The sequence below is a fragment of the Oncorhynchus mykiss genome, chromosome 6, assembly GCF_057628025.1.
Source record: "Oncorhynchus mykiss isolate SJ-2025 chromosome 6, ASM5762802v1, whole genome shotgun sequence".
NCBI classification, from domain to species: domain Eukaryota; kingdom Metazoa; phylum Chordata; class Actinopteri; order Salmoniformes; family Salmonidae; genus Oncorhynchus; species Oncorhynchus mykiss.
In genome coordinates this window covers 28405797-28431279 of record NC_143027.1, presented here as the reverse complement: position 1 = coordinate 28431279, position 25483 = coordinate 28405797, and the positions used below count along the sequence as shown (strand labels likewise).

The following is a 25483-nucleotide window of genomic DNA, read 5'->3' as shown; positions in this document are numbered from 1 at the left end:
ACTGTCAGTTCACCCCTCTTGCCTGGGTTTTCCCATGGGGATATTCAAGGTTAACTAGAAACCTAACCCCTCTTTTGTGCCTAACATTAGTAGAGCTTATCATTGCCTTACTTTGGAGCTATCAGTATTTCACCCTGCGCCATTTTCCTCTCTGGAGGAAGAGCGACTCCGCTGTTTGTGTCCAGCAGTGGAGGCTCGTGGGAGGAGCTATAGGAGGATGAGCTCATTGTAATGGCTGGAATGGAATTAAGGAACGGAGTCAAACATGTGGTTTCCATATGTTTGATGTGTTTGATATCGTTCCAGTTACTACATTCTAACCATTACAATGAGCCCGTCCTCCTATAGCCCCTCCCACGAGCCTCCACTGTTGTCCAGTAAAGGCTTTACGACGAGAGCCCTGAGAAAAGCGACTAGCTCTTTAACTCTTGGGCACTCTCCCACGCAGTGAGGCCCATTTCTCACCAGCGTTCATCACATTGGACACAGTGACTGAGTTCATCAGGAATTGTGTAAGGGATGTTGTTCCCCTGTGACTATTAAAACCTACCCAAACCAAAAACCTTGGATAGATGGCAGCATTCGAGCAAAACTGAAAGCATGGACCACCGCAATTAACCACGGCATGGGAATATGGTTGAATACCAACAGTGTAGTGATTCCCTCCGTAAGGCAATCGAACAGGCAGACTGTCAGGACAGAGACGAAGTCTCAATTCAACGGCCCAGACACGAGTGGACACTGACATCTTGCTCCGGACAAGCTAAACACCTTCTTCGTCCACTTTGAGGATAACACTGTGCCACCGACACCCCTGCTCCCAAGGACTGTGGGCTCTCCTTCTCCGTGATAGTTCCAAAGTAAGACATTTAAGCATGTTAACTCTCGCAAGGTGACCGGCCCAGACGGCCGTGTCCCCTGAGCATGCGCAGACCATCTGGCTGGAGTGTTTACAGACAAATTCAATCTCTCCTTATCCTAGTCTGCTGTCCCCACTTGCTTCAAGATGTCCACCATTGTTCCTGTAACCAAGAAAGCAAAGGTAACTGAAGTAAATGACTATCACCCCGTAGCACTCACTTCTGTCATCATGAAGTGCTTTGAGAGACTAGTTAAGGATCATATCACCTCCATCTTCCCTGACACCCTAGACCTACATCAATTTGCATACCACCCCAATAGATCCACAGATGATGCAATCGCTATTGCACTCACACTGCCCTATCCCATCTGGACAAGAGGAATACCTATGTGCAAATGCTGTTCATTGACTATAGCTCAGCCTTCAACACCATAGTACCCTCCAAGCTCATCATTATGCTCTGGGCCCAGGGTCTGAACCCCACCCTGTGCAACTGGGTCCTGGACTTCCTGACAGGCCGCCCCCAGGGGGTGAAGGTAGGAAACAACACCTCCACTACTATCACCGCCTGGTATGACAACTGCACTGCCCGCAAACACAGGGCTCTCCAGAGGGTGGTGCGGTCTTAACATTGCCTGCCCTTCAGCACACCTACAGTACCCGATGTCACAGGAAGGCCAAAAAGATCATCAAGGACATCAACCACCCGAGCCACAGCCTGCTCATTCTGCTATCATCCAGAAGGTGAGGTCAGAACAGGTGCATCAAAGCTGGGACCGAGAGACTGAAAAACTGCTTCTATCTCAAGGCCATCAGATTGTTAAATAGCCATCGCTGGCCGGCTACAACCCGGTTACCCAACCCTGCGCCTTAGAGGCTGTTGCACTATGTACATAGAAATGGAATCACTGGTCACTTTAAAAATGTAAGACTATTCACTATAATAATGTTTGCATGCTGTTTTTCTCATTTCATATGTACATACTGTATTCTACTGTATTTTAGTCAATGCCACTCCGACATTGCTTGTCCTAATATTTATATATTTCTTAATTCCAATACAATTTGACTTAATAGCGGATGCTATTATAAATGCTTATAAAAGCAAGGGTGTATCATCCCTAAGGGCTCATTCCACCAGAGGTATGGGTGCGTCATGGGCACTGTTCAAAGGCATCTCTGTGCAAGACATCTGCAATTTAGCATGTTGGGGCACCGTCCATACCTTCATAAGGTTCTACCGACTGGACGTCACTGTACCCTCTTTGGCATGTACGTTGCTTAGTTTTGGGGCCTCTGAGGGTTGATTAGCTGCTTTTGGAGAGTATACCAATGCTACTTCAGTTTGCCATATCCCGTACTGAGTGACCAAATTATTATTTGAAATGGTTTACTTAACGTAATCCTAGTTCTATGATTTATATGTGTGAGGTCTGTCTACACACGTTGTATGATAGGAGTTCCTTATTGACCACATCCATTGAAGGTTTAACCCATAGTGAGTGACTTCACTCATATTGTCATAGAACCGGGGTTACGTACAGCAACCTTACGTTATTGGGTCGGTCCCTTGATCTTCGTCGACTACACACATCTATTGATGTGACCTATGGACTGTATTTGAGCATCTCTTTTCTATTCAGTTACGCGGTTGCTATTCTGGGCCGTGAGGGAAAAGTCCCATAGATTTCCTGGGAGTCAGCAGCAGGGTGTGGTGAAGTTCAGTGACCCCATGCTGACTAACACTATTCTGACTCACTACATAATTATCCAATGTCCCTGTAACTAACACCAACTCTGTCTTCCTCTCTCTCTCTACAAAGTAGTATGTTGTCTCAACACAATCTAATTAGTCTACATGTCTCTACTGATCTCTGTATCTAACAGCTGAGTTTGTGAACAACTACACTACATGACCAAAAGTATGTGGACACTTGCTCGTCAATCGTCTCATTCCACAATCAGGGGCATTAATATGGAATTGTTCTTCCCTTTACTGCTATGACAGCCTCCACTTTTCTGTGAAGGCTTTCCACTAGATGTTGGAGCATAGCTGCGGGGACTTGCTTCCATTCAGTCACAAGAGCATTAGTGAGGTCAAATCAAATCAAATGTTATTTTATTGGTCAAATACATATGGTTAGCAGATGTTATTGCGAGTGTAGAGAAATGGTCGGGCACTGATGTTGGGTGATTAGGCCTAGCTCACAGTCAGTGTTCTAATTCATCCCAAAGGTGTTCGATGGGCTTGAAGTCAAGGCTCTGTTGCCGTCCAGTCAAATTCTTCCACACCGATCTCGACAAACCATTTCTGTATGGACCTCGCTTTGTGCATGGGGGCATTGTCATGCTAAAACAGGAAAGGGCCTTCCCCCAAACTTTTGCCACAAAGTTGGAATGCTGTAGCGTTAAGATTTCCCTTCACCGGAACTATATCAAATCAAATGCTTTTTGTCATATGTGCCGAATACAATAAGTGTAGACCTTACTGTGAATGCAGTTCAAGAAATAGAGTTACCTACTAAATAAGCAATATTTACTAAATAAACTTAAGTTAAAAATAAATATCAAAAAGTAACACACGAAAACTACATGACAATAACGAAGCTATATACAGGGGTATCAGTACAGAGTCAATGTGTGGGGGTACAGGTTAATCAAGGTCATTTGTAAAGTGACAATGCATAGATAATAAGCAGCGAGTAGCAGCAGTGTCAATGTAAATAGTCCGGGTGGCCATTTGATTACTTTTTAGCAGTCTTATGGTTTGGGGGTAGAAGCTGTTAAGGAGCATTTTGGTCCTAGACTTGGCGCTCCGGTACCGCTTGCCATGCAATAGCAGAGAAACAGTCTATGACTTGGGGGAATCTTTGACAATTTTTTGGGCCTTCCTCTGACACTGCCTAGTATATAGGTCCTGGATGTCAGGAAGCTTGTCCCCAGTGATGTACTGGGTCATACGCACTATCCTCTGTAGCGCCTTACGGTCAGAGGCCGAGCAGTTTACATACCAGGCGGTGATGTAACAGGTCAGGATGCTCTCGATGGTGCAGCTGTATAACTTTTTGAGGATCTGGGGACCCATGCCAATTTTTTTTTGTCTCCTGAGGGGGAATAGGCATGGCGTGGCCACCTTCACATCTGTCTTGGTGTGTTTGGACCATGATAGTTCGTTGGTGATGTGGACACCAAGGAACTTGAAACTCTCGACCTGCTCCACTTAAGCCCGTCAATGTTAATGGGGGCCTGTTTGGCCCTCCTTTTCCTATAATCCACGATTTGCTCCTTTGTCTTGCTCACATTGAGGGAGAGGTTGTTGTCCTGGCACCACACTGCCAGGTCTCTGACCTCCTCCCTATAAGCTGTCTCATCATTGTCGGTGATCAGGTCTACGGAGCACTGTTGTTTTGTCAGCAAACTTAATAATGATGGTGTTGGAGTTGTGCTTGGCCATGCAGAGAGTGTGATAACACGGTGCTCCGGAACAACTGGTGCTCTCATGCATGCTTCAGTGTTGCTTGCCTCAAAGCGAGCATAAAAGGCATTTAGTTTGTCTGGTAGGCTCACGTCACTGGGCAGCTCGCAGCTGGGTATCCCTTTATAGTCTGTAATATTTCTCAGGCCCTGCCACAATCGATGAGCGTCAGAGCCGGTGTGGTAGGATTCAATCTTAGTCCTGTATTGACGCGTTGCCTGTTTGATGGTTTGTCTGAGGGCATAGCGGGATTTCTTATAAGCGATTAGTGTCCCACTCCTTGAAAGCGGCAGCGCTAGCCTTTATCTCTGTGCGGATGTAGGGGAAATATATTGCATTTGTGACAAATGTCCAAGGTGAATAGAGCACTCCAAACTATATGCGACTTAATCATGGTATCCAGAGTACAAGAAATATCTCGGAAGTCAAGTTCACAGACCTTTTCTCGTTTGGGAAAACGTTTGTCCTCTGTCCTCTCCCCTCCTCGATATCCTCCTTTTGGCGTGGAAGCTTAAGTGTATCCTCCCTGACACGGAACCCAAACCGGCTGCGTGCGTGCACCATCGTGCGCTATCGTGCATACATTTATTTTGTCCCCCTACACCAAACGCGATCATGACACGCAGGTTAAAATATCAAAACAAACTCTGAACCAATGACAATTTGGGGACAGGTCAAAAAGCATTAAACATGTATGGCAATTTAGCTAGTTAGCTTGCACTTGCTAGCTAATGTTAATTTGTCCTATTTAGCTAGCTTGCTGTTGCTAGCTAATTTGTCCTGGGATATAAACATTGAGTTGTTATTTTACCTGAAATGCACAAGGTCCTCTACTCCGACAATTAATCCACACATAAAACGGTCAACCGAATCATTTCTAGTCATCTCTCCTCCTTCCAGACTTTTTCATCTTTGAACTTATATGGTTATCGCATCTAAACTTTCCTTGTATTACCACGACAACCAGCAACAAAGTTTGTCTTTCAATCACCCACGTGGGTATAACCAATAAGGAGATGGCATGTGGGTATCTGCTTCTATAAACCAATGAGGAGATGGGAGAGGTAGGACTTTCTGCGTGATCTGTGTCAGAAATAGGAATTACTTATATTTTAGCCCATGGCGTTGCAGACGCTCGTTGGCGCGCGCGAGCAGTGTGGGTGCAATAATTTAATAACATGGATTTCTACATTTATTTTGCGACGCTCGCGCACGCGATGCTTCCAGTCTGGTCAGCATGTGAGTCCTTCAACGAAGAGTTTTGAAATTTGCCACAGCCCCTTTAAATCAGCTTTTTTTCCCCCGAAAACATTTAAAAATGATATGTTACTTATTCTGTTATCTATAACATTTCTTGCACTAGATACATTTGTTTTTATCACTTTAAACATTTATTTTGGGATTCCACCCTGTAAACACAATTTGCCTGATGATGCGCGATTTTTACAATCCCATTTTTGTCCAATTTCCCTCCAATTTCCCTCTCCTCACAGATATGTATTACTCATGTACTGCATGTTGCATTTAGATCAGTAAAATTGTGTCTGTTTTTATTTAATTATTCTATAGTTTACTGTTGGAGGAATCCCATCCATGGTGTTTGCACGCTTGTAATCCGATAAGAATGTGTGGGGTGTTCAAAGTAAACATATTCCAGCAAGCAGCAAGGTTCTGGAGCAGGATTTTTCACCAGATATCACAGCTGATTTTGCCTTATTTGGCTGTGTGGCAATCTAGGAGTGGGAATGTGTTCAGCTCTGGCTGATTTCTGAGTATTTAGTCCTCCATCCTCCATTAGGGAATGAGAACGGTGGAGGCCAAATGCACAGACACAGAGAAAAGAATATGGTGGAGATACTTTTCGCTACGGTTTTTATTTTAAATGTTAATGTTGCGTTGCCAAAGATACTAAAAAGACCTTGGCTGGAATTCTATGGAAGCGATATTGTTACTGCCGCAATTGGAAGTGCATTTGAAGTAATGTGGTGAATCAGGCAATGTTAAAGATATGCCACACTGGATTCAGACGTCAGTTCAACGTCTAGTTTTCATTTACAACTAATGTGAATTCCAACTAATGCGAATTCAACGGGGAAAAAAGTTAGGTGAACAAAAGATGAAATGCCCTTAAATTTAAGACTTTCGCTAATCCAATCAGTTTTCCACAGTGATACAATGTTTTCACTGATTATTTTGGTTGAGATTATGTGGAAACAATGTTGATTCAACCAGTTTTTCCTCTGGTATTTTGGCAACTAAGAAAGTATTTTCTAAACCTTCTGCTTTGGGCTGGATGTGTCAATGTGTAGGTTATATTTAGTTTTTTTATTTCACCTTTATTTAACCAGGTAGGCTAGTTGAGAACAAGTTCTCATATACAACTGAGACCTGGCCAAGATAAAGCAAAGCAGTTCGACACATACAACAACACAGAGTTACACATGGAATAAACAAACATACAGTCAACAATATAGTAGGAAAAGTATATATACAGTGTATGCAAATGAGGTAAGATAAGGGAGGTAAGGCAATAAAATAGGCCATAGTGGAGAGGTAATTACAAAATAGCAATTAAACACTGGAGTGATAGATGTGCAAGTAGAGATACTGGGATGCAAAGGAGCAAAATAAATAAATAAATAAATACAGTATGGGAATGAGGTAGTTGGATGGGCCATTTACAGATGGGCTATGTACAGGTGCAATGATCTGTGAGCTGCTCTGTAGGCTGGTGCTTGAAGTTAGTGAGGGAGACATGAGTCTACAGCTTCAGTGATTTTTGCAGTTCGTTCCAGTCATTGGCAGCAGAGAACTGGAAGGAAAGGCGAACAAAGGAGGAATTGGCTTTGGGAGTAACCTGACCAGTGAAATATACCTGCTGGAGCGCGTGCTGCGGATGGGCGCTGCTATGGTGGCCAGTGAACTGAGATAAGGTAGGGCTTTACCTAGCAAAGACTTGTAGATGACAGGAAGCTTGTCCCCAGTGATGTACTGGGTCATACGCACTATCCTCTGTAGCGCCTTACGGTCAGAGGCCGAGCAGTTTACATACCAGGCGGTGATGTAACAGGTCAGGATGCTCTCGATGGTGCAGCTGTATAACTTTTTGAGGATCTGGGGACCCATGCCAATTTTTTTTTGTCTCCTGAGGGGGAATAGGCATGGCGTGGCCACCTTCACATCTGTCTTGGTGTGTTTGGACCATGATAGTTCGTTGGTGATGTGGACACCAAGGAACTTGAAACTCTCGACCTGCTCCACTTAAGCCCGTCAATGTTAATGGGGGCCTGTTTGGCCCTCCTTTTCCTATAATCCACGATTTGCTCCTTTGTCTTGCTCACATTGAGGGAGAGGTTGTTGTCCTGGCACCACACTGCCAGGTCTCTGACCTCCTCCCTATAAGCTGTCTCATCATTGTCGGTGATCAGGTCTACGGAGCACTGTTGTTTTGTCAGCAAACTTAATAATGATGGTGTTGGAGTTGTGCTTGGCCATGCAGAGAGTGTGATAACACGGTGCTCCGGAACAACTGGTGCTCTCATGCATGCTTCAGTGTTGCTTGCCTCAAAGCGAGCATAAAAGGCATTTAGTTTGTCTGGTAGGCTCACGTCACTGGGCAGCTCGCAGCTGGGTATCCCTTTATAGTCTGTAATATTTCTCAGGCCCTGCCACAATCGATGAGCGTCAGAGCCGGTGTGGTAGGATTCAATCTTAGTCCTGTATTGACGCGTTGCCTGTTTGATGGTTTGTCTGAGGGCATAGCGGGATTTCTTATAAGCGATTAGTGTCCCACTCCTTGAAAGCGGCAGCGCTAGCCTTTATCTCTGTGCGGATGTAGGGGAAATATATTGCATTTGTGACAAATGTCCAAGGTGAATAGAGCACTCCAAACTATATGCGACTTAATCATGGTATCCAGAGTACAAGAAATATCTCGGAAGTCAAGTTCACAGACCTTTTCTCGTTTGGGAAAACGTTTGTCCTCTGTCCTCTCCCCTCCTCGATATCCTCCTTTTGGCGTGGAAGCTTAAGTGTATCCTCCCTGACACGGAACCCAAACCGGCTGCGTGCGTGCACCATCGTGCGCTATCGTGCATACATTTATTTTGTCCCCCTACACCAAACGCGATCATGACACGCAGGTTAAAATATCAAAACAAACTCTGAACCAATGACAATTTGGGGACAGGTCAAAAAGCATTAAACATGTATGGCAATTTAGCTAGTTAGCTTGCACTTGCTAGCTAATGTTAATTTGTCCTATTTAGCTAGCTTGCTGTTGCTAGCTAATTTGTCCTGGGATATAAACATTGAGTTGTTATTTTACCTGAAATGCACAAGGTCCTCTACTCCGACAATTAATCCACACATAAAACGGTCAACCGAATCATTTCTAGTCATCTCTCCTCCTTCCAGACTTTTTCATCTTTGAACTTATATGGTTATCGCATCTAAACTTTCCTTGTATTACCACGACAACCAGCAACAAAGTTTGTCTTTCAATCACCCACGTGGGTATAACCAATAAGGAGATGGCATGTGGGTATCTGCTTCTATAAACCAATGAGGAGATGGGAGAGGTAGGACTTTCTGCGTGATCTGTGTCAGAAATAGGAATTACTTATATTTTAGCCCATGGCGTTGCAGACGCTCGTTGGCGCGCGCGAGCAGTGTGGGTGCAATAATTTAATAACATGGATTTCTACATTTATTTTGCGACGCTCGCGCACGCGATGCTTCCAGTCTGGTCAGCATGTGAGTCCTTCAACGAAGAGTTTTGAAATTTGCCACAGCCCCTTTAAATCAGCTTTTTTTCCCCCGAAAACATTTAAAAATGATATGTTACTTATTCTGTTATCTATAACATTTCTTGCACTAGATACATTTGTTTTTATCACTTTAAACATTTATTTTGGGATTCCACCCTGTAAACACAATTTGCCTGATGATGCGCGATTTTTACAATCCCATTTTTGTCCAATTTCCCTCCAATTTCCCTCTCCTCACAGATATGTATTACTCATGTACTGCATGTTGCATTTAGATCAGTAAAATTGTGTCTGTTTTTATTTAATTATTCTATAGTTTACTGTTGGAGGAATCCCATCCATGGTGTTTGCACGCTTGTAATCCGATAAGAATGTGTGGGGTGTTCAAAGTAAACATATTCCAGCAAGCAGCAAGGTTCTGGAGCAGGATTTTTCACCAGATATCACAGCTGATTTTGCCTTATTTGGCTGTGTGGCAATCTAGGAGTGGGAATGTGTTCAGCTCTGGCTGATTTCTGAGTATTTAGTCCTCCATCCTCCATTAGGGAATGAGAACGGTGGAGGCCAAATGCACAGACACAGAGAAAAGAATATGGTGGAGATACTTTTCGCTACGGTTTTTATTTTAAATGTTAATGTTGCGTTGCCAAAGATACTAAAAAGACCTTGGCTGGAATTCTATGGAAGCGATATTGTTACTGCCGCAATTGGAAGTGCATTTGAAGTAATGTGGTGAATCAGGCAATGTTAAAGATATGCCACACTGGATTCAGACGTCAGTTCAACGTCTAGTTTTCATTTACAACTAATGTGAATTCCAACTAATGCGAATTCAACGGGGAAAAAAGTTAGGTGAACAAAAGATGAAATGCCCTTAAATTTAAGACTTTCGCTAATCCAATCAGTTTTCCACAGTGATACAATGTTTTCACTGATTATTTTGGTTGAGATTATGTGGAAACAATGTTGATTCAACCAGTTTTTCCTCTGGTATTTTGGCAACTAAGAAAGTATTTTCTAAACCTTCTGCTTTGGGCTGGATGTGTCAATGTGTAGGTTATATTTAGTTTTTTTATTTCACCTTTATTTAACCAGGTAGGCTAGTTGAGAACAAGTTCTCATATACAACTGAGACCTGGCCAAGATAAAGCAAAGCAGTTCGACACATACAACAACACAGAGTTACACATGGAATAAACAAACATACAGTCAACAATATAGTAGGAAAAGTATATATACAGTGTATGCAAATGAGGTAAGATAAGGGAGGTAAGGCAATAAAATAGGCCATAGTGGAGAGGTAATTACAAAATAGCAATTAAACACTGGAGTGATAGATGTGCAAGTAGAGATACTGGGATGCAAAGGAGCAAAATAAATAAATAAATAAATACAGTATGGGAATGAGGTAGTTGGATGGGCCATTTACAGATGGGCTATGTACAGGTGCAATGATCTGTGAGCTGCTCTGTAGGCTGGTGCTTGAAGTTAGTGAGGGAGACATGAGTCTACAGCTTCAGTGATTTTTGCAGTTCGTTCCAGTCATTGGCAGCAGAGAACTGGAAGGAAAGGCGAACAAAGGAGGAATTGGCTTTGGGAGTAACCTGACCAGTGAAATATACCTGCTGGAGCGCGTGCTGCGGATGGGCGCTGCTATGGTGGCCAGTGAACTGAGATAAGGTAGGGCTTTACCTAGCAAAGACTTGTAGATGACAGGAAGCTTGTCCCCAGTGATGTACTGGGTCATACGCACTATCCTCTGTAGCGCCTTACGGTCAGAGGCCGAGCAGTTTACATACCAGGCGGTGATGTAACAGGTCAGGATGCTCTCGATGGTGCAGCTGTATAACTTTTTGAGGATCTGGGGACCCATGCCAATTTTTTTTTGTCTCCTGAGGGGGAATAGGCATGGCGTGGCCACCTTCACATCTGTCTTGGTGTGTTTGGACCATGATAGTTCGTTGGTGATGTGGACACCAAGGAACTTGAAACTCTCGACCTGCTCCACTTAAGCCCGTCAATGTTAATGGGGGCCTGTTTGGCCCTCCTTTTCCTATAATCCACGATTTGCTCCTTTGTCTTGCTCACATTGAGGGAGAGGTTGTTGTCCTGGCACCACACTGCCAGGTCTCTGACCTCCTCCCTATAAGCTGTCTCATCATTGTCGGTGATCAGGTCTACGGAGCACTGTTGTTTTGTCAGCAAACTTAATAATGATGGTGTTGGAGTTGTGCTTGGCCATGCAGAGAGTGTGATAACACGGTGCTCCGGAACAACTGGTGCTCTCATGCATGCTTCAGTGTTGCTTGCCTCAAAGCGAGCATAAAAGGCATTTAGTTTGTCTGGTAGGCTCACGTCACTGGGCAGCTCGCAGCTGGGTATCCCTTTATAGTCTGTAATATTTCTCAGGCCCTGCCACAATCGATGAGCGTCAGAGCCGGTGTGGTAGGATTCAATCTTAGTCCTGTATTGACGCGTTGCCTGTTTGATGGTTTGTCTGAGGGCATAGCGGGATTTCTTATAAGCGATTAGTGTCCCACTCCTTGAAAGCGGCAGCGCTAGCCTTTATCTCTGTGCGGATGTAGGGGAAATATATTGCATTTGTGACAAATGTCCAAGGTGAATAGAGCACTCCAAACTATATGCGACTTAATCATGGTATCCAGAGTACAAGAAATATCTCGGAAGTCAAGTTCACAGACCTTTTCTCGTTTGGGAAAACGTTTGTCCTCTGTCCTCTCCCCTCCTCGATATCCTCCTTTTGGCGTGGAAGCTTAAGTGTATCCTCCCTGACACGGAACCCAAACCGGCTGCGTGCGTGCACCATCGTGCGCTATCGTGCATACATTTATTTTGTCCCCCTACACCAAACGCGATCATGACACGCAGGTTAAAATATCAAAACAAACTCTGAACCAATGACAATTTGGGGACAGGTCAAAAAGCATTAAACATGTATGGCAATTTAGCTAGTTAGCTTGCACTTGCTAGCTAATGTTAATTTGTCCTATTTAGCTAGCTTGCTGTTGCTAGCTAATTTGTCCTGGGATATAAACATTGAGTTGTTATTTTACCTGAAATGCACAAGGTCCTCTACTCCGACAATTAATCCACACATAAAACGGTCAACCGAATCATTTCTAGTCATCTCTCCTCCTTCCAGACTTTTTCATCTTTGAACTTATATGGTTATCGCATCTAAACTTTCCTTGTATTACCACGACAACCAGCAACAAAGTTTGTCTTTCAATCACCCACGTGGGTATAACCAATAAGGAGATGGCATGTGGGTATCTGCTTCTATAAACCAATGAGGAGATGGGAGAGGTAGGACTTTCTGCGTGATCTGTGTCAGAAATAGGAATTACTTATATTTTAGCCCATGGCGTTGCAGACGCTCGTTGGCGCGCGCGAGCAGTGTGGGTGCAATAATTTAATAACATGGATTTCTACATTTATTTTGCGACGCTCGCGCACGCGATGCTTCCAGTCTGGTCAGCATGTGAGTCCTTCAACGAAGAGTTTTGAAATTTGCCACAGCCCCTTTAAATCAGCTTTTTTTCCCCCGAAAACATTTAAAAATGATATGTTACTTATTCTGTTATCTATAACATTTCTTGCACTAGATACATTTGTTTTTATCACTTTAAACATTTATTTTGGGATTCCACCCTGTAAACACAATTTGCCTGATGATGCGCGATTTTTACAATCCCATTTTTGTCCAATTTCCCTCCAATTTCCCTCTCCTCACAGATATGTATTACTCATGTACTGCATGTTGCATTTAGATCAGTAAAATTGTGTCTGTTTTTATTTAATTATTCTATAGTTTACTGTTGGAGGAATCCCATCCATGGTGTTTGCACGCTTGTAATCCGATAAGAATGTGTGGGGTGTTCAAAGTAAACATATTCCAGCAAGCAGCAAGGTTCTGGAGCAGGATTTTTCACCAGATATCACAGCTGATTTTGCCTTATTTGGCTGTGTGGCAATCTAGGAGTGGGAATGTGTTCAGCTCTGGCTGATTTCTGAGTATTTAGTCCTCCATCCTCCATTAGGGAATGAGAACGGTGGAGGCCAAATGCACAGACACAGAGAAAAGAATATGGTGGAGATACTTTTCGCTACGGTTTTTATTTTAAATGTTAATGTTGCGTTGCCAAAGATACTAAAAAGACCTTGGCTGGAATTCTATGGAAGCGATATTGTTACTGCCGCAATTGGAAGTGCATTTGAAGTAATGTGGTGAATCAGGCAATGTTAAAGATATGCCACACTGGATTCAGACGTCAGTTCAACGTCTAGTTTTCATTTACAACTAATGTGAATTCCAACTAATGCGAATTCAACGGGGAAAAAAGTTAGGTGAACAAAAGATGAAATGCCCTTAAATTTAAGACTTTCGCTAATCCAATCAGTTTTCCACAGTGATACAATGTTTTCACTGATTATTTTGGTTGAGATTATGTGGAAACAATGTTGATTCAACCAGTTTTTCCTCTGGTATTTTGGCAACTAAGAAAGTATTTTCTAAACCTTCTGCTTTGGGCTGGATGTGTCAATGTGTAGGTTATATTTAGTTTTTTTATTTCACCTTTATTTAACCAGGTAGGCTAGTTGAGAACAAGTTCTCATATACAACTGAGACCTGGCCAAGATAAAGCAAAGCAGTTCGACACATACAACAACACAGAGTTACACATGGAATAAACAAACATACAGTCAACAATATAGTAGGAAAAGTATATATACAGTGTATGCAAATGAGGTAAGATAAGGGAGGTAAGGCAATAAAATAGGCCATAGTGGAGAGGTAATTACAAAATAGCAATTAAACACTGGAGTGATAGATGTGCAAGTAGAGATACTGGGATGCAAAGGAGCAAAATAAATAAATAAATAAATACAGTATGGGAATGAGGTAGTTGGATGGGCCATTTACAGATGGGCTATGTACAGGTGCAATGATCTGTGAGCTGCTCTGTAGGCTGGTGCTTGAAGTTAGTGAGGGAGACATGAGTCTACAGCTTCAGTGATTTTTGCAGTTCGTTCCAGTCATTGGCAGCAGAGAACTGGAAGGAAAGGCGAACAAAGGAGGAATTGGCTTTGGGAGTAACCTGACCAGTGAAATATACCTGCTGGAGCGCGTGCTGCGGATGGGCGCTGCTATGGTGGCCAGTGAACTGAGATAAGGTAGGGCTTTACCTAGCAAAGACTTGTAGATGACCTGGAGCCAGTGGATTTGGCGACGAGTATGAAGCGAGGGCCAGCCAACGTGAGCGTACAGGTCGCAGTGGGGGGTGGTATATATATATATGCATAATCTATGAGCAGAATTACTGTTTTACCTCAAAAAGCCATGAAATCCCTAGTTTGAAAGCGATAGCTGAAACTGTGCCATGCCATTTTCCCTACATTTGCCCTCACGTGGGCCAGCCCCCTAACAATGCGAGTTCTAGCTAATGAGCTTCATCCCCTCGCATTTGAGTGACAGCTAGCAAGAGGCTTTCCCAGCAGGATCCAATGAGGTTGCAGGGCAGGCCCAACGTCTCAGTGGACACAGCAGAGAGAGCAAGAGATCAATGACGTGGTGCACATATCTGCACATATGTGACATAGTACGCAGTTTTCGGGGACCACTTTTGGTTTGTAAGTGCTACTTTCAGAACTACTGGCTAAAAAGTATGCAAAAGTACCGGAGAATATCTTTAAATGAGACTTTTCTAATAAAAGCATGCATTTTTGCAGTGCATGAGTTACTTGTGCCTATGCGGTATCCAGTGGGGGTGGGTGTGCCACAGTGTGCCTCAGAGTAGATATTGTAGTGGTGTTTGTTTGTGAACTGAGAGGATGTTTGTCTTCAACTGTTTTCTTTCCAAGTCTGTCACAAAACAGTTTGCATGTTGATGTCACGTCCTGACCTTTGTTCCTTTGTTATGCCTCTATTTTTGGTTTGGTCAGGGCGTGAGTTGGGGTGGGAATTCTATGTTTTGTTCTATGTTTTGTATTTCTGTGTTTGGCCTGGTATGGTTCCCAATCAGAGGCAGTCTATCATTGTCTCTGATTGAGAACCATACTTAGGTAGCCTGTTCCCACCTGTGTTTGTGAGTAGTTGTTTTCTGTGTCTTCACCTTACAGAACTGTTTCATTTCGTTCACGCTCTATCTTTGTTGGTTATTGCAGTGTTCAGTTTATTTATTAAAATTCGCATGGACACTTGCCACGCTGCGTTTTGGTCTGATCCTTCCTATTCCTCATCCGAGGAGGACAACGATCGTTACAGTTGATCCCACTCTTAATTGATCATGATTAGATACAGTATGTCTCTCCTGCGATAACACAATTTATAATATTTATACATGAAAAGAAGAAACAAAAGACAGCCCTATTACTCCAGCGATTGACGTTAATGACCTGAATGGCAGCAGTGTTTGGAACAAAAAGGAGCTCAGTTGTTTGCCATTTTGGAGTATTAGATTAAACAGTCCTCCTGTGTGGAATGGCTGTTTGTCTAAAATGTCAATGCATCTGAGAGATGGGATCTCGGAGTGAATGTCAAAACACAGAGCATCACAAAGAACCAGCCCTGAGGGTCATAATGACCACAGAGTTTCGAGAAACCAACATGATGTCAAACATCTATAATGCTGCCTGCCCTAAAGGCCATTGGAAGTGTGAGTATTTATGTTGAAATACCACAGATACAACAACCAGAAGGCCGGACTAGTTTACACTGTTGGAAAATTTGATATACTGGTACAGTGTCCCTCACATAAACATCATAGATAAGGATCCCCTTATTTTCCCTCTTATGTAATCTGGTTTATCCGGAGGTGAGGAGTCAGTGACATCATTGTTTGGAACCAGGAACACTGCTTGGCTCTCTCTGCTACATTGGTTCCTGTGTTGTACTACTGTTTACACACAGAGTGCATATATCTGTCTTTGAACACTGACCATAATGATTACAGTCTCTAATGTTCAGTTACATGGGCCACATGGAAAACCCATCAACCCAAATACTGTTGGACAGCTCTCAACCTTACCTGGCCAAGGCCCAAATTGGAGAAAGTTCACCTTTAGAATCATGTATCAATTCTCAAGTCCCATAGTATCAATTGTAGAGGTTTTCAGGTCTTGAGTTTCCATGCCAACTCTGTTATTATGTTTTGAGCCACTGTAGAGGAGAGGTGCCTCCAACGAGAGTCCCCATCTCCTTCATGTAGAAACAGCTCTCCTAATAGGATTTTCCAAGGTGCTGGTGATTAGGACCTGACTTCAGTCTGACATAGTTCACTTTCTCTACACTGTCCATTCTCACATATCTCTTTGCTTTATGTTATGGAAGAGTTTAGGGAGACTTGTGACTCATTGTGATTGTTTTGAATGGCCTCTGCTGTGGTAACAGGGAAAGGAGGATAACACAAACTTTCCACTTTCAGAATGCGTGGACAATGGGTTTATGGAATCTCAGTCAACTCTGCTCAGGACAGTTTTGATTTATGGCAGAAAAGGTTGTTCGGCAGATGACTAATGACTTAGAGATGAAATGTTAAATCTTCCATGCAACGTTTTCTAGACAGTAATGCTATTTTCATCTGGAATGAGTTCACTCATCTTTCTGTGCTCTTCTGCCAGGAAGTGTATCAAGGTTCAGATCTCTGGGAGTGATTCTCAGCATGCATAACGAATTAACCAATAACTGTTGTGAAAGTGGAAAAGCTGTTTGTTGCTGGAAATACACTGTGCTAAAAATATTAGGAACACCTTCCTAATACCGAGTTGCACTCCCTTTTGCCCTCAGAACAGCCTAAATTCATCAGGGCATGGACTCTACAAGGTGTTGAAAGCGTTCCACAGGGATGCTGGCCCATGTTGACTTCAACGCTTCTCCTTTCCCCGTCACGCGCATCATCAGCGTATTATTGGACTCACCTGGACTTAATCACCTGTTTATTACCTCCCCTATATTTGTCAGTTCCCCATCTCCTTCCCCCGCTGCTGCATTGATTGTCGAATGTCGTTGTTTTGCCCGTGTGCTGACGCTGTGCCTGTCTTGTTTCATGTCTGTTCCTTATTAAATGTTGACTCCCCGTATCTGCTTCTCATCTCCGGCGTCGGTCCTTACAATACCGGTACACCTGGTACCTACTACCATACGCTGTTCAAAAGCACTTCAATCTTTTGTCTTGCCCATTCACATAATCCATGTCTTATTTGTCTCAAGTATTCAAAATCCTTATTTAACCTGTCTCCTTCCCTTCATCTACACTGATTGAAGTAGACTTAACAGGTGACATCAATAAGGGATCATAGCTTTCACCTGGATTCCCCTGATTGAATGACATTCTAAGTTGCTTTCATTATTGCATCTCATGAGCTTTTTGGTCAGTTCCTTATCAGTCTTCAATACTTTGACGTGACCCAGCTCAGAGGCATAATGCAATTGTCTCTGGATTAAGAGGGAATTGACTATGAATCTCTTTGTCTCCTTTGGGGGTGTAAGAGAATATGTTGCCGTGATGTGATTGTTCTCTGTGTGTGAGTAATCATGACATCAATTATTGGTCATGATCTAACCTTTTATGTGTGTTTTGTTTATCTCAGGTGGATACTTTGGCATCTGCACAAAGATTTGGACATCAGAGACTATCCAGGACCACAACAGATGACATGAAGTCTCAGGTACAGGCATTTTGGCATGCTCCCTAACTCACAAATCATTTATAATGTAAGACACACAGGAAGAGAGCTAGATCCTTAGTAGATCAGACTTCTATGAAATAATATATTCAGGCAGACTCCAAGCATTGAAGGTTTGCTAGAGAAGTTAAAAAGAAAAAGATTTGCTCTGTCAGAGCCAATAATTCTTATCTTTGAAGTCTGCCTTGGCAGAGTTGGCATGAACAGCACACAGAGGGAGGCCTTTTTAAATATGCTAAACAACAAGGAAAAACACTAACACGTACAAGGTAGAATGAAAATAACAGCTATTTATGGACGGGCTAGAATTTCCATGAAAATGCCCCAGTCCTGGCTCCACAATGGCATCTCTCTGATTTAACTAGATACAGTTTCACCCTGTGTAAGAGGCACAGGAACTTCCCATGACCCCCAGAGTCCACACTGGAGAGCTCAAATGCCCCCCTTATGCATTCAAACACGCAGGAGTTGGATAGGATGGGTGGTTTTGGGCAGCAAGGGGGGGCGGACCCGCTACGGAAAGGAAGAGAGCAGGGAAGGGCTTTGGGAGCATCGCTAACGGTGGTGCACTTTCACTGTGGTCAACATCAGCAACCCCTTTCCAACCCCCTCGGCCTGGGCCACGCCCCCTGGTTGGAGAATACGCAGCCCAGCTGAATGGATGGTTAATGGGTTTATAATGTGCCTCTCCTATTTCAGCCCCCTGATTTAGGTCCTGAATGGGCCTTTTCTCCAGCCTCTGCAAGGAAGATGATGAAGTGGATGGAACAGCACTTCCTTCTGCTACTCTGCTTTAGTTAAATTCGAGGCCTTTTCACCAGGAGAGAGAGAGAGAGACAGAAAGACAGACAGACAAATGAACATAAACATTCACAGAGAGACAGAAGGGTGAAGTGATCATCTCAACATGACATGACCCACTGACAACATGACATGGCTGTATTTAGATATAGTGTTCTACTGTCTCTCCTGTAGCATCGTGTGGAAGTCCGGGACCATCTGAATGGCTCTTGTATCGTCTTCTCTGATGATGGTCCCTCCTCCAGTCAGCAGCATCACCTGTCCCCTCCAGACCTGACCCAGGAGGTGATGGTCATCTCCCCGGAGCTCCCCACCCCCCCTCTCAGCCCCTTCCGTTCCACAAGACTGCCACCTGTGGAGCAAATTAAGGTAAGCAACACTCTCAAGGAGATACAACTGGTTATTGTAGCACTGCAATAATAACAGCCGTTTGTCTGAGGTTACTGGTTGGGTTAGGGTTAGAGACCACATGTCATATTCATCAGACAGCTGCTTCTCCCTGTGGAATTGTCTAGTATCATAGGTTCAATGTTATGCCACTGGAATGGAATGTACTGGATATTGATAGTGGTCCTGTCTTTGTGTTGGATAATGCAATATATGCTAATGTATCCTGCACTACACACTAAGTTGTTCATTTTCCATTTGACTACGACAATACTCAGTCAAATGCTCTCCAACTAATGCTAATATTGGACTGACTGGGTTTCCATCCTAGGTCTCCGAGGTCAATGGGAGTGGCCCTCTTACTGACCCCCTTCGTTTTGGATCATACTATGGCCCTGCTCAATCAAATGGTAAGATTAGAATTGTCTTGAAATTATAATATAGAGCATCACAGTTTGAGTTTGATTTAAATATGTATTATGTTTAACCTGCCCCCCCCCCCCCCCCCAACAGGACTTGTTAATGTGTGAAAGTTAAATATTTCAAAAAAATATTTTGGAATTTCCCGCGTTGCCTTTTCAATTTAAAAAATTGGACATGATGGGTAGATTAACAAGATGTTTAGCTTTCATTTGCTGTATTGGACTAATACAGCAAATGAAAGCTAAACATCTTGTTAATCTACCCATCATGTCCAATTTTCTAAATGTTTTACAGCGAAAACACAACATATATTTGTTAGATCACCACCAAATCCAAAACAACACACAGCCATTTTTCCCAGCCAAAGATAGTCACAAAAGCAGAAATAGAGATACAATTAATCACTAACCTTTGATAATCTTCATCAGATGGCACTCATAGGACATCATGTTACACAATACATGCACTGCCAGAAACCTGCAAAATGACCTCCAGCAGGCCACAAATGTGCATGTGTCTGCTCAAACGGTCAGAAACAGACTCCAAGAGGGTGGTATGAGGGCCCGATGTCCACAGGTGGGGGTTGTGCTTTACAGCCCAACACCGTGCAGGACGTTTGGCATTTGCCAGAGAACACCAAGATTGGCAAATTCGCCACTGGCGCCCTGTGCTCTTCACAGATGAAAGCAGGTTCACACTGAGCACGTGACAGACATGACAGAGTCTGGAGACGCCGTGGAGAACGTTCTGCTGCCTGCAACATCCTCCAGCATGACTGGTTTGGCGGTGGGTCAGTCATGGTGTGGGGTGGCATTTCTTTGGGGGCCGCACAGCCCTCCATGTGCTCGCCAGAGGTAGCCTGACTGCCATTAGGTACCGAGATGAGATCCTCAGACCCCTTGTGAGACCATATGCTGGTGCGGTTGGCCCTGGGTTCCTCCTAATGCAAGACAATGCTAGACCTCATGTGGCTGGAGTGTGTCAGGAGTTCCTGCAAGAGGAAGGCATTGATGCCATGGACTGGCCCGCCCGTTCCCCAGACCTGAATCCAATTGAGCACATCTGGGACATCATGTCTCGCTCCATCCACCAACGCCACGTTGCACCACAGACTGTCCAGGAGTTGGCGGATGCTTTAGTCCAGGTCTGGGAGGAGATCCCTCATGAGACCTCCGCCACCTCATCAGGAGCATGCCCAGGCGTTGTAGGGAGGTCATACAGGCACGTGGAGGCCACACACACTACTGAGCCTCATTTTGACTTGTTTTAAGGACATTACATCAAAGTTGGATCAGCCTGCAGTGTGGTTTTCCACTTTAATTTTGAGTGTGACTCCAAATCCAGACCTCCATGGGTTGATAAATTTGATTTCCATTGGTAATTTTTGTGATTTTGTTGTCAGCACATTCAACTATGTAAAGAAACAAGTATTTAATAAGAATATTTCATTCATTCAGATCTAGGATGTGTTATTTTAGTGTTCCCTATTATTTTTTTGAGCTGTGTATATATCCAATAACATTCCAACCTGAGCATTCGTTTTTGTCTACAGAGTAATGGAACGTGTAGCGATATCATGAGAAATGTGCCTGACCAGGAACTGGCATTCTCCCAGACCACTGACTCAAATAGCTGCCATCCGGCCCCACACACTAGAGGCTTCATTCCACGTTCTACTGACTGTTGCCATCTAGTGGAAGGCGTAGAAAGTGCGAACAGATCCATATCTTACTGGGATGTGAATAGGCGATGAGTTGAAAATCAACCAGACCCAGAATTTCCACTTCCTGTTTGGAAGTTTGCCTGCCATATGAGTTCTATTATACTCACAGACATAATTCAAACAGTTTTATAAACGTCAGAGTGTTTTCTATCCAATAGTAATAATAATATGCATATATTAGCATCTGGGACAGAATAGGAGGCAGTTCACTATGGGCACGCAATTCATCCAAAGTGAAAATGCTGCCCCCTATCCCTAAAAATTTAAAGCTGCAATATGTAACTTTTTGGGCAAACCGACCAAATTCACAAAGAAATGGTTTGTTATAAATCTGTCATAAATCTGTCATTCTCATTGAAAGCAAGTCTAAGAAGCGGTAGATTGGTTCTATGTGCGCTTTTTCTATGCTTCCAGTTATTAACTTATGTTTTTGAGTCGTTTACTTTCGGTATTGTACACCAGCTTCAAAATGCTGAAAATACATGTCACGATCGTTTGTGGAATTAACTGACCAAGGCGCAACATACGTAGAGTTCCACATGTTTATTCAGAATGAAACTCACAAAAAATATAAACAGCAAACGAAACGTGAAGTTAATGGCGTGCTCACAGGCAACTAACCAAAAAACAAGATCTCACAAAAACCCAGTGGGGAAAATGCTGCCTAAATATGATCCCCAATCAGAGACAACGATAGACAGCTGCCTCTGATTGGGAACCATACCAGGCCAACATAGAAATAGAAAAACTAGAGTACCCACCCTAGTCACACCCCAACCTAACCAAATTAGAGAATAAAAGGTCAGGGTGTGACAATACAATATTTTTGTATATGGAAAATATAAAGTAGTACCCTCAAGGGAGACATGACTAATACTGTATGTGATGTAGTCTCTTCCCAGTGTTTAGGCCAAGTAGAGCATGGGTTGAATCTTGTGCTAAAATATTTGTTCATGTGTCAAAGCTTTATGTACCACTGAAGGACAGATCTTTTTTATAACCAGCTTCAATCAAGTCTTTACAATCATGTTATTATCACCCTAAAATAAATGATATGATGTAGGATATTAACCACACAATTAACAAAAGTGTTTCATAAATTAAATCAAACTCCATTTCACAGTGGCACTCTATGGCCACCCAGTGGCAATGATGGTGAAGGCAGCTTGAATGTTCATACTGTTACTCAGCTGAAATGTAGAAGAAGAATGAGGACAGTTTAAACTGCCTTTGATAACAGACCTGTGCTGTCCTCTCTCTCTGTAACAGGGGGTCTGTCTAATGGAGTCCAGACCAGGGGCTCTTCCACTCTGCCGCGGAGGGCTGCTACAAGGGAGGAGCGCCTTATCAAATTCTCTGGGATCGGCCCAGTGGATGAGACAGGGATGCCCATCGCCTCCAGATCAGTAAGATACCTTGGTCTGCTCCTAGTTGTCATTTATGTGGAGCCAAAATGTTCTAATTTATGTACTCTGAAACTTCTGAGTCTACAAACTTCTATGTCTACAAACATGTTTTTGTCATTTTCCCTTTTCTCACACCAGAGTGTGAACCAGCCCAAAGACTGGTACAGGAGCATGTTCAGACAGATCCACAAGAAGCCAGAAGGTATGACCCCTCCTCCCTCGCCCCTGCTCTCACACACACCTGCCCACACAGACAATTCCTTTCTGTCAATGTCAGCCTCCAGAAAGCTGAACCAGGGTGCAGATTATTCCAAGGAGAGGAGAGAACGCTCAATGTCAGCCTCCAGAAAGCTGATCCAGGGTGCAGATTATTCCAAGGAGAGGAGAGAACGCTCAAGCCATTTTGATATCTATACCCAGTCATTCCAACTTCTCTACATATCTAACTCCATCCTACATCTTTCATACCGGTCCTCATCTGCAGTTGTATATCAGTAGTCTATTCCTTTATACCGGTCCTTATCTCCAGTTGTATATCAGTAGTCTATTCCTTTATACCGGTCCTTATCTCCAGTTGTATATCAGTAGTCGATTCCTTTATACCGGTCCTTATCTCCAGTTGTAGATCAGTAGTCTATTCCTTTATACCGGTCCTCATCTGCAGTTGTAGATCAGTAGTCTATTCCTTTATACCGGTCCTCATCTGCAGTTGTATATCAGTAGTCTATTCCTTTATACCGGTCCTTATCTCCAGTTGTATATCAGTAGTCTATTCCTTTATACCGGTCCTTATCTCCAGTTGTAGATCAGTAGTCTATTCATGGTTATGTGTATGCTTGGTGATACTCAGGGTGAGATGACCGGAATGTTCCAGGATGGATCTTGGTTTAAAACTGATTCTCAGGTGTCACCACTCTCCAGGCAGTTGGCTTTTAAACCCCAACAGGTATCACCGCTACTGATCTTTCCTCAGAGGCCCAGTCCCACCACTGTGGGAGTGTAATATTGTGTATGATCAGGCACCAACCTGATTATTGTGCAGGTGATGGATTCTTTTGGCAGACCACAAACTATTTGCACTACTCACATATCAAAGATAATGGCATTGGAATGCAACAACTGAATAGAATATAGCATCATAATTATGAGTTAAAGGTTTGAGATGATCACAAATCAACAGAGCAAATGGGTGGATGTTCCTCATCTACATGACCTTGTCACGTATACTCCCTCTACGGTGCTCGAGTTCATCAGGCTGCTCATTATTACGCACACCTGTCACCATTGTTACGCATATCAGCGCATCAATAGACTCATCTGGACTCAATCACTTGCCTGATTACCTTCCCTATATATGTCACTCCCTTTGGTTCTTTTCCTAGGCATTATTGTTTCATGTCTGAATGCTACTCATGTTTCTTGTTTTGTTCCTTGTGTTATTTATTATTAAGAGTCACTCCCTGAACTTGCTTCCCGACTCCCAGTGTACACGTGACAGAATAACGCCTCACCAAAGGGGAGCATCAGGGAGATTTTTTTGTGTGTTTTTTTTGTGAGTGTAGATGACCCGTTGCCGAGTCTACCGAGGATGCCTCAGCTGGCTCGTCAGGTTCACAAGATTTGGTTGGCTCGGCAGGCTCCAATGCCTCAGGATCCCCCGCCTCGGCCAGTTTGTCGGGCTCCCCCGCCTCGGCCGGTTTGTCGGGCTCCCCCGCCTCGGCCCGGTTTGTCGGGCTCCCCCGCCTCGGCCCGGTTTGTCGGGCTCCCCCGCCTCGGCCCGGTTTGTCGGGCTCCCCCGCCTCGGCCCGGTTTGTCGGGCTCCCCCGCCTCGGCCCGGTTTGTCGGGCTCCCCCGCCTCGGCCCGGTTTGTCGGGCTCCCCCGCCTCGGCCCGGTTCGTCGGGCTCCCCCGCCTCGGCCCGGTTCGTCGGGCTCCCCCGCCTCGGGACGGTTCGTCGGGCTCCCCCGCCTCGGGACGGTTCGTCACGTCGGGCTCCCCCGCCTCGGGCCAGGTCGTCAGCTTCCCGCGCCTCGGCCCTGCTCGTCAGCTTCCCCTGGCCGGTTCGTCAGCTTCCCCTGGCCGGTTCGTCAGCTTCCCCTGGCCGGTTCGTCAGCTTCCCCTGGCCTGTTCGTCAGGTTCCCAGTTCCCGCGCCTCGGCCGGCTCGTCAGGTTCCCGCGCTTCGGCCGGCTCGACAGGTGCCCGCGCCTCGGCAGAAGTGTCCGGCCTGCTCCTCGGGACCGTCCCTCTGGTCGGCGTCCTGCAGCTGGAGCTGCTCATTAGGGGGGAGGTACTATCATGTATACTCCCTCTCTGGCACTTGAGGTCATCAGGCTGCTCATTATTACACACACCTGTCACCATCATTACGCGCATCAGCGCATCATCAGACTCACCTGGACTCAATCACCTGCCTGATTACCTTCACTATATACAGTGGGGAGAACAAGTATTTGATACACTGCCGATTTTGAAGGTTTTCTACTTACAAAGCATGTAGAGGTCTGTAATGTTTTATCATAGGTACACTTCAACTGTGAGACGGAATCTAAAACAAAAATCCAGAAAATCACATTGTATGATTTTTAAGAAATGTATTTGCATTTTATTGCATGACATAAGTATTTGATCACCTACCAACCAGTAAGAATTCCGGCTCTCCTTAAGAAGCCCTCCTGTTCTCCACTCATTACCTGTATTAACTGCACCTGTTTGAACTCGTTACCTGTATAAAAGACACCTGTCCACACACTCAATCAAACAGACTCCAACCTCTCCACAATGGCCAAGACCAGAGAGCTGTGTAAGGACATCAGGGTTAAAATTGTAGACCTGCACAAGGCTGGGATGGGCTACAGGACAATAGGCAAGCAGCTTGGTGAGAAGGCAACAACTGTTGGCGCAATATTAGAAAATGGAAGAAGTTCAAGATGA

The 25483-nt window shown here is 44.1% G+C and overlaps 1 protein-coding gene across 22 annotated transcripts in view; it reads left to right on the top strand.

The window, feature by feature from the left end:
* LOC110525662 (vinexin) overlaps positions 1-25483 on the top strand; it is a 60855-nt gene that overhangs the window by 11621 nt on the left and 23751 nt on the right. For all 22 annotated transcript variants that reach the window (XR_016496599.1, XR_016496600.1, XR_016496597.1 and 19 more), the window contains exons 2-6: positions 17717-17794; positions 18788-18982; positions 19332-19410; positions 22416-22552; positions 22691-22754. Coding sequence is in view for 8 of the 22 variants with exons in the window: in XM_090237486.1 (XP_090093612.1) it covers positions 17783-17794; positions 18788-18982; positions 19332-19410; positions 22416-22552; positions 22691-22754 (487 nt within the window). In the remaining 14 variants the exon portion in view is untranslated. The remainder of the gene's footprint in view (positions 1-17716; positions 17795-18787; positions 18983-19331; positions 19411-22415; positions 22553-22690; positions 22755-25483) is intronic.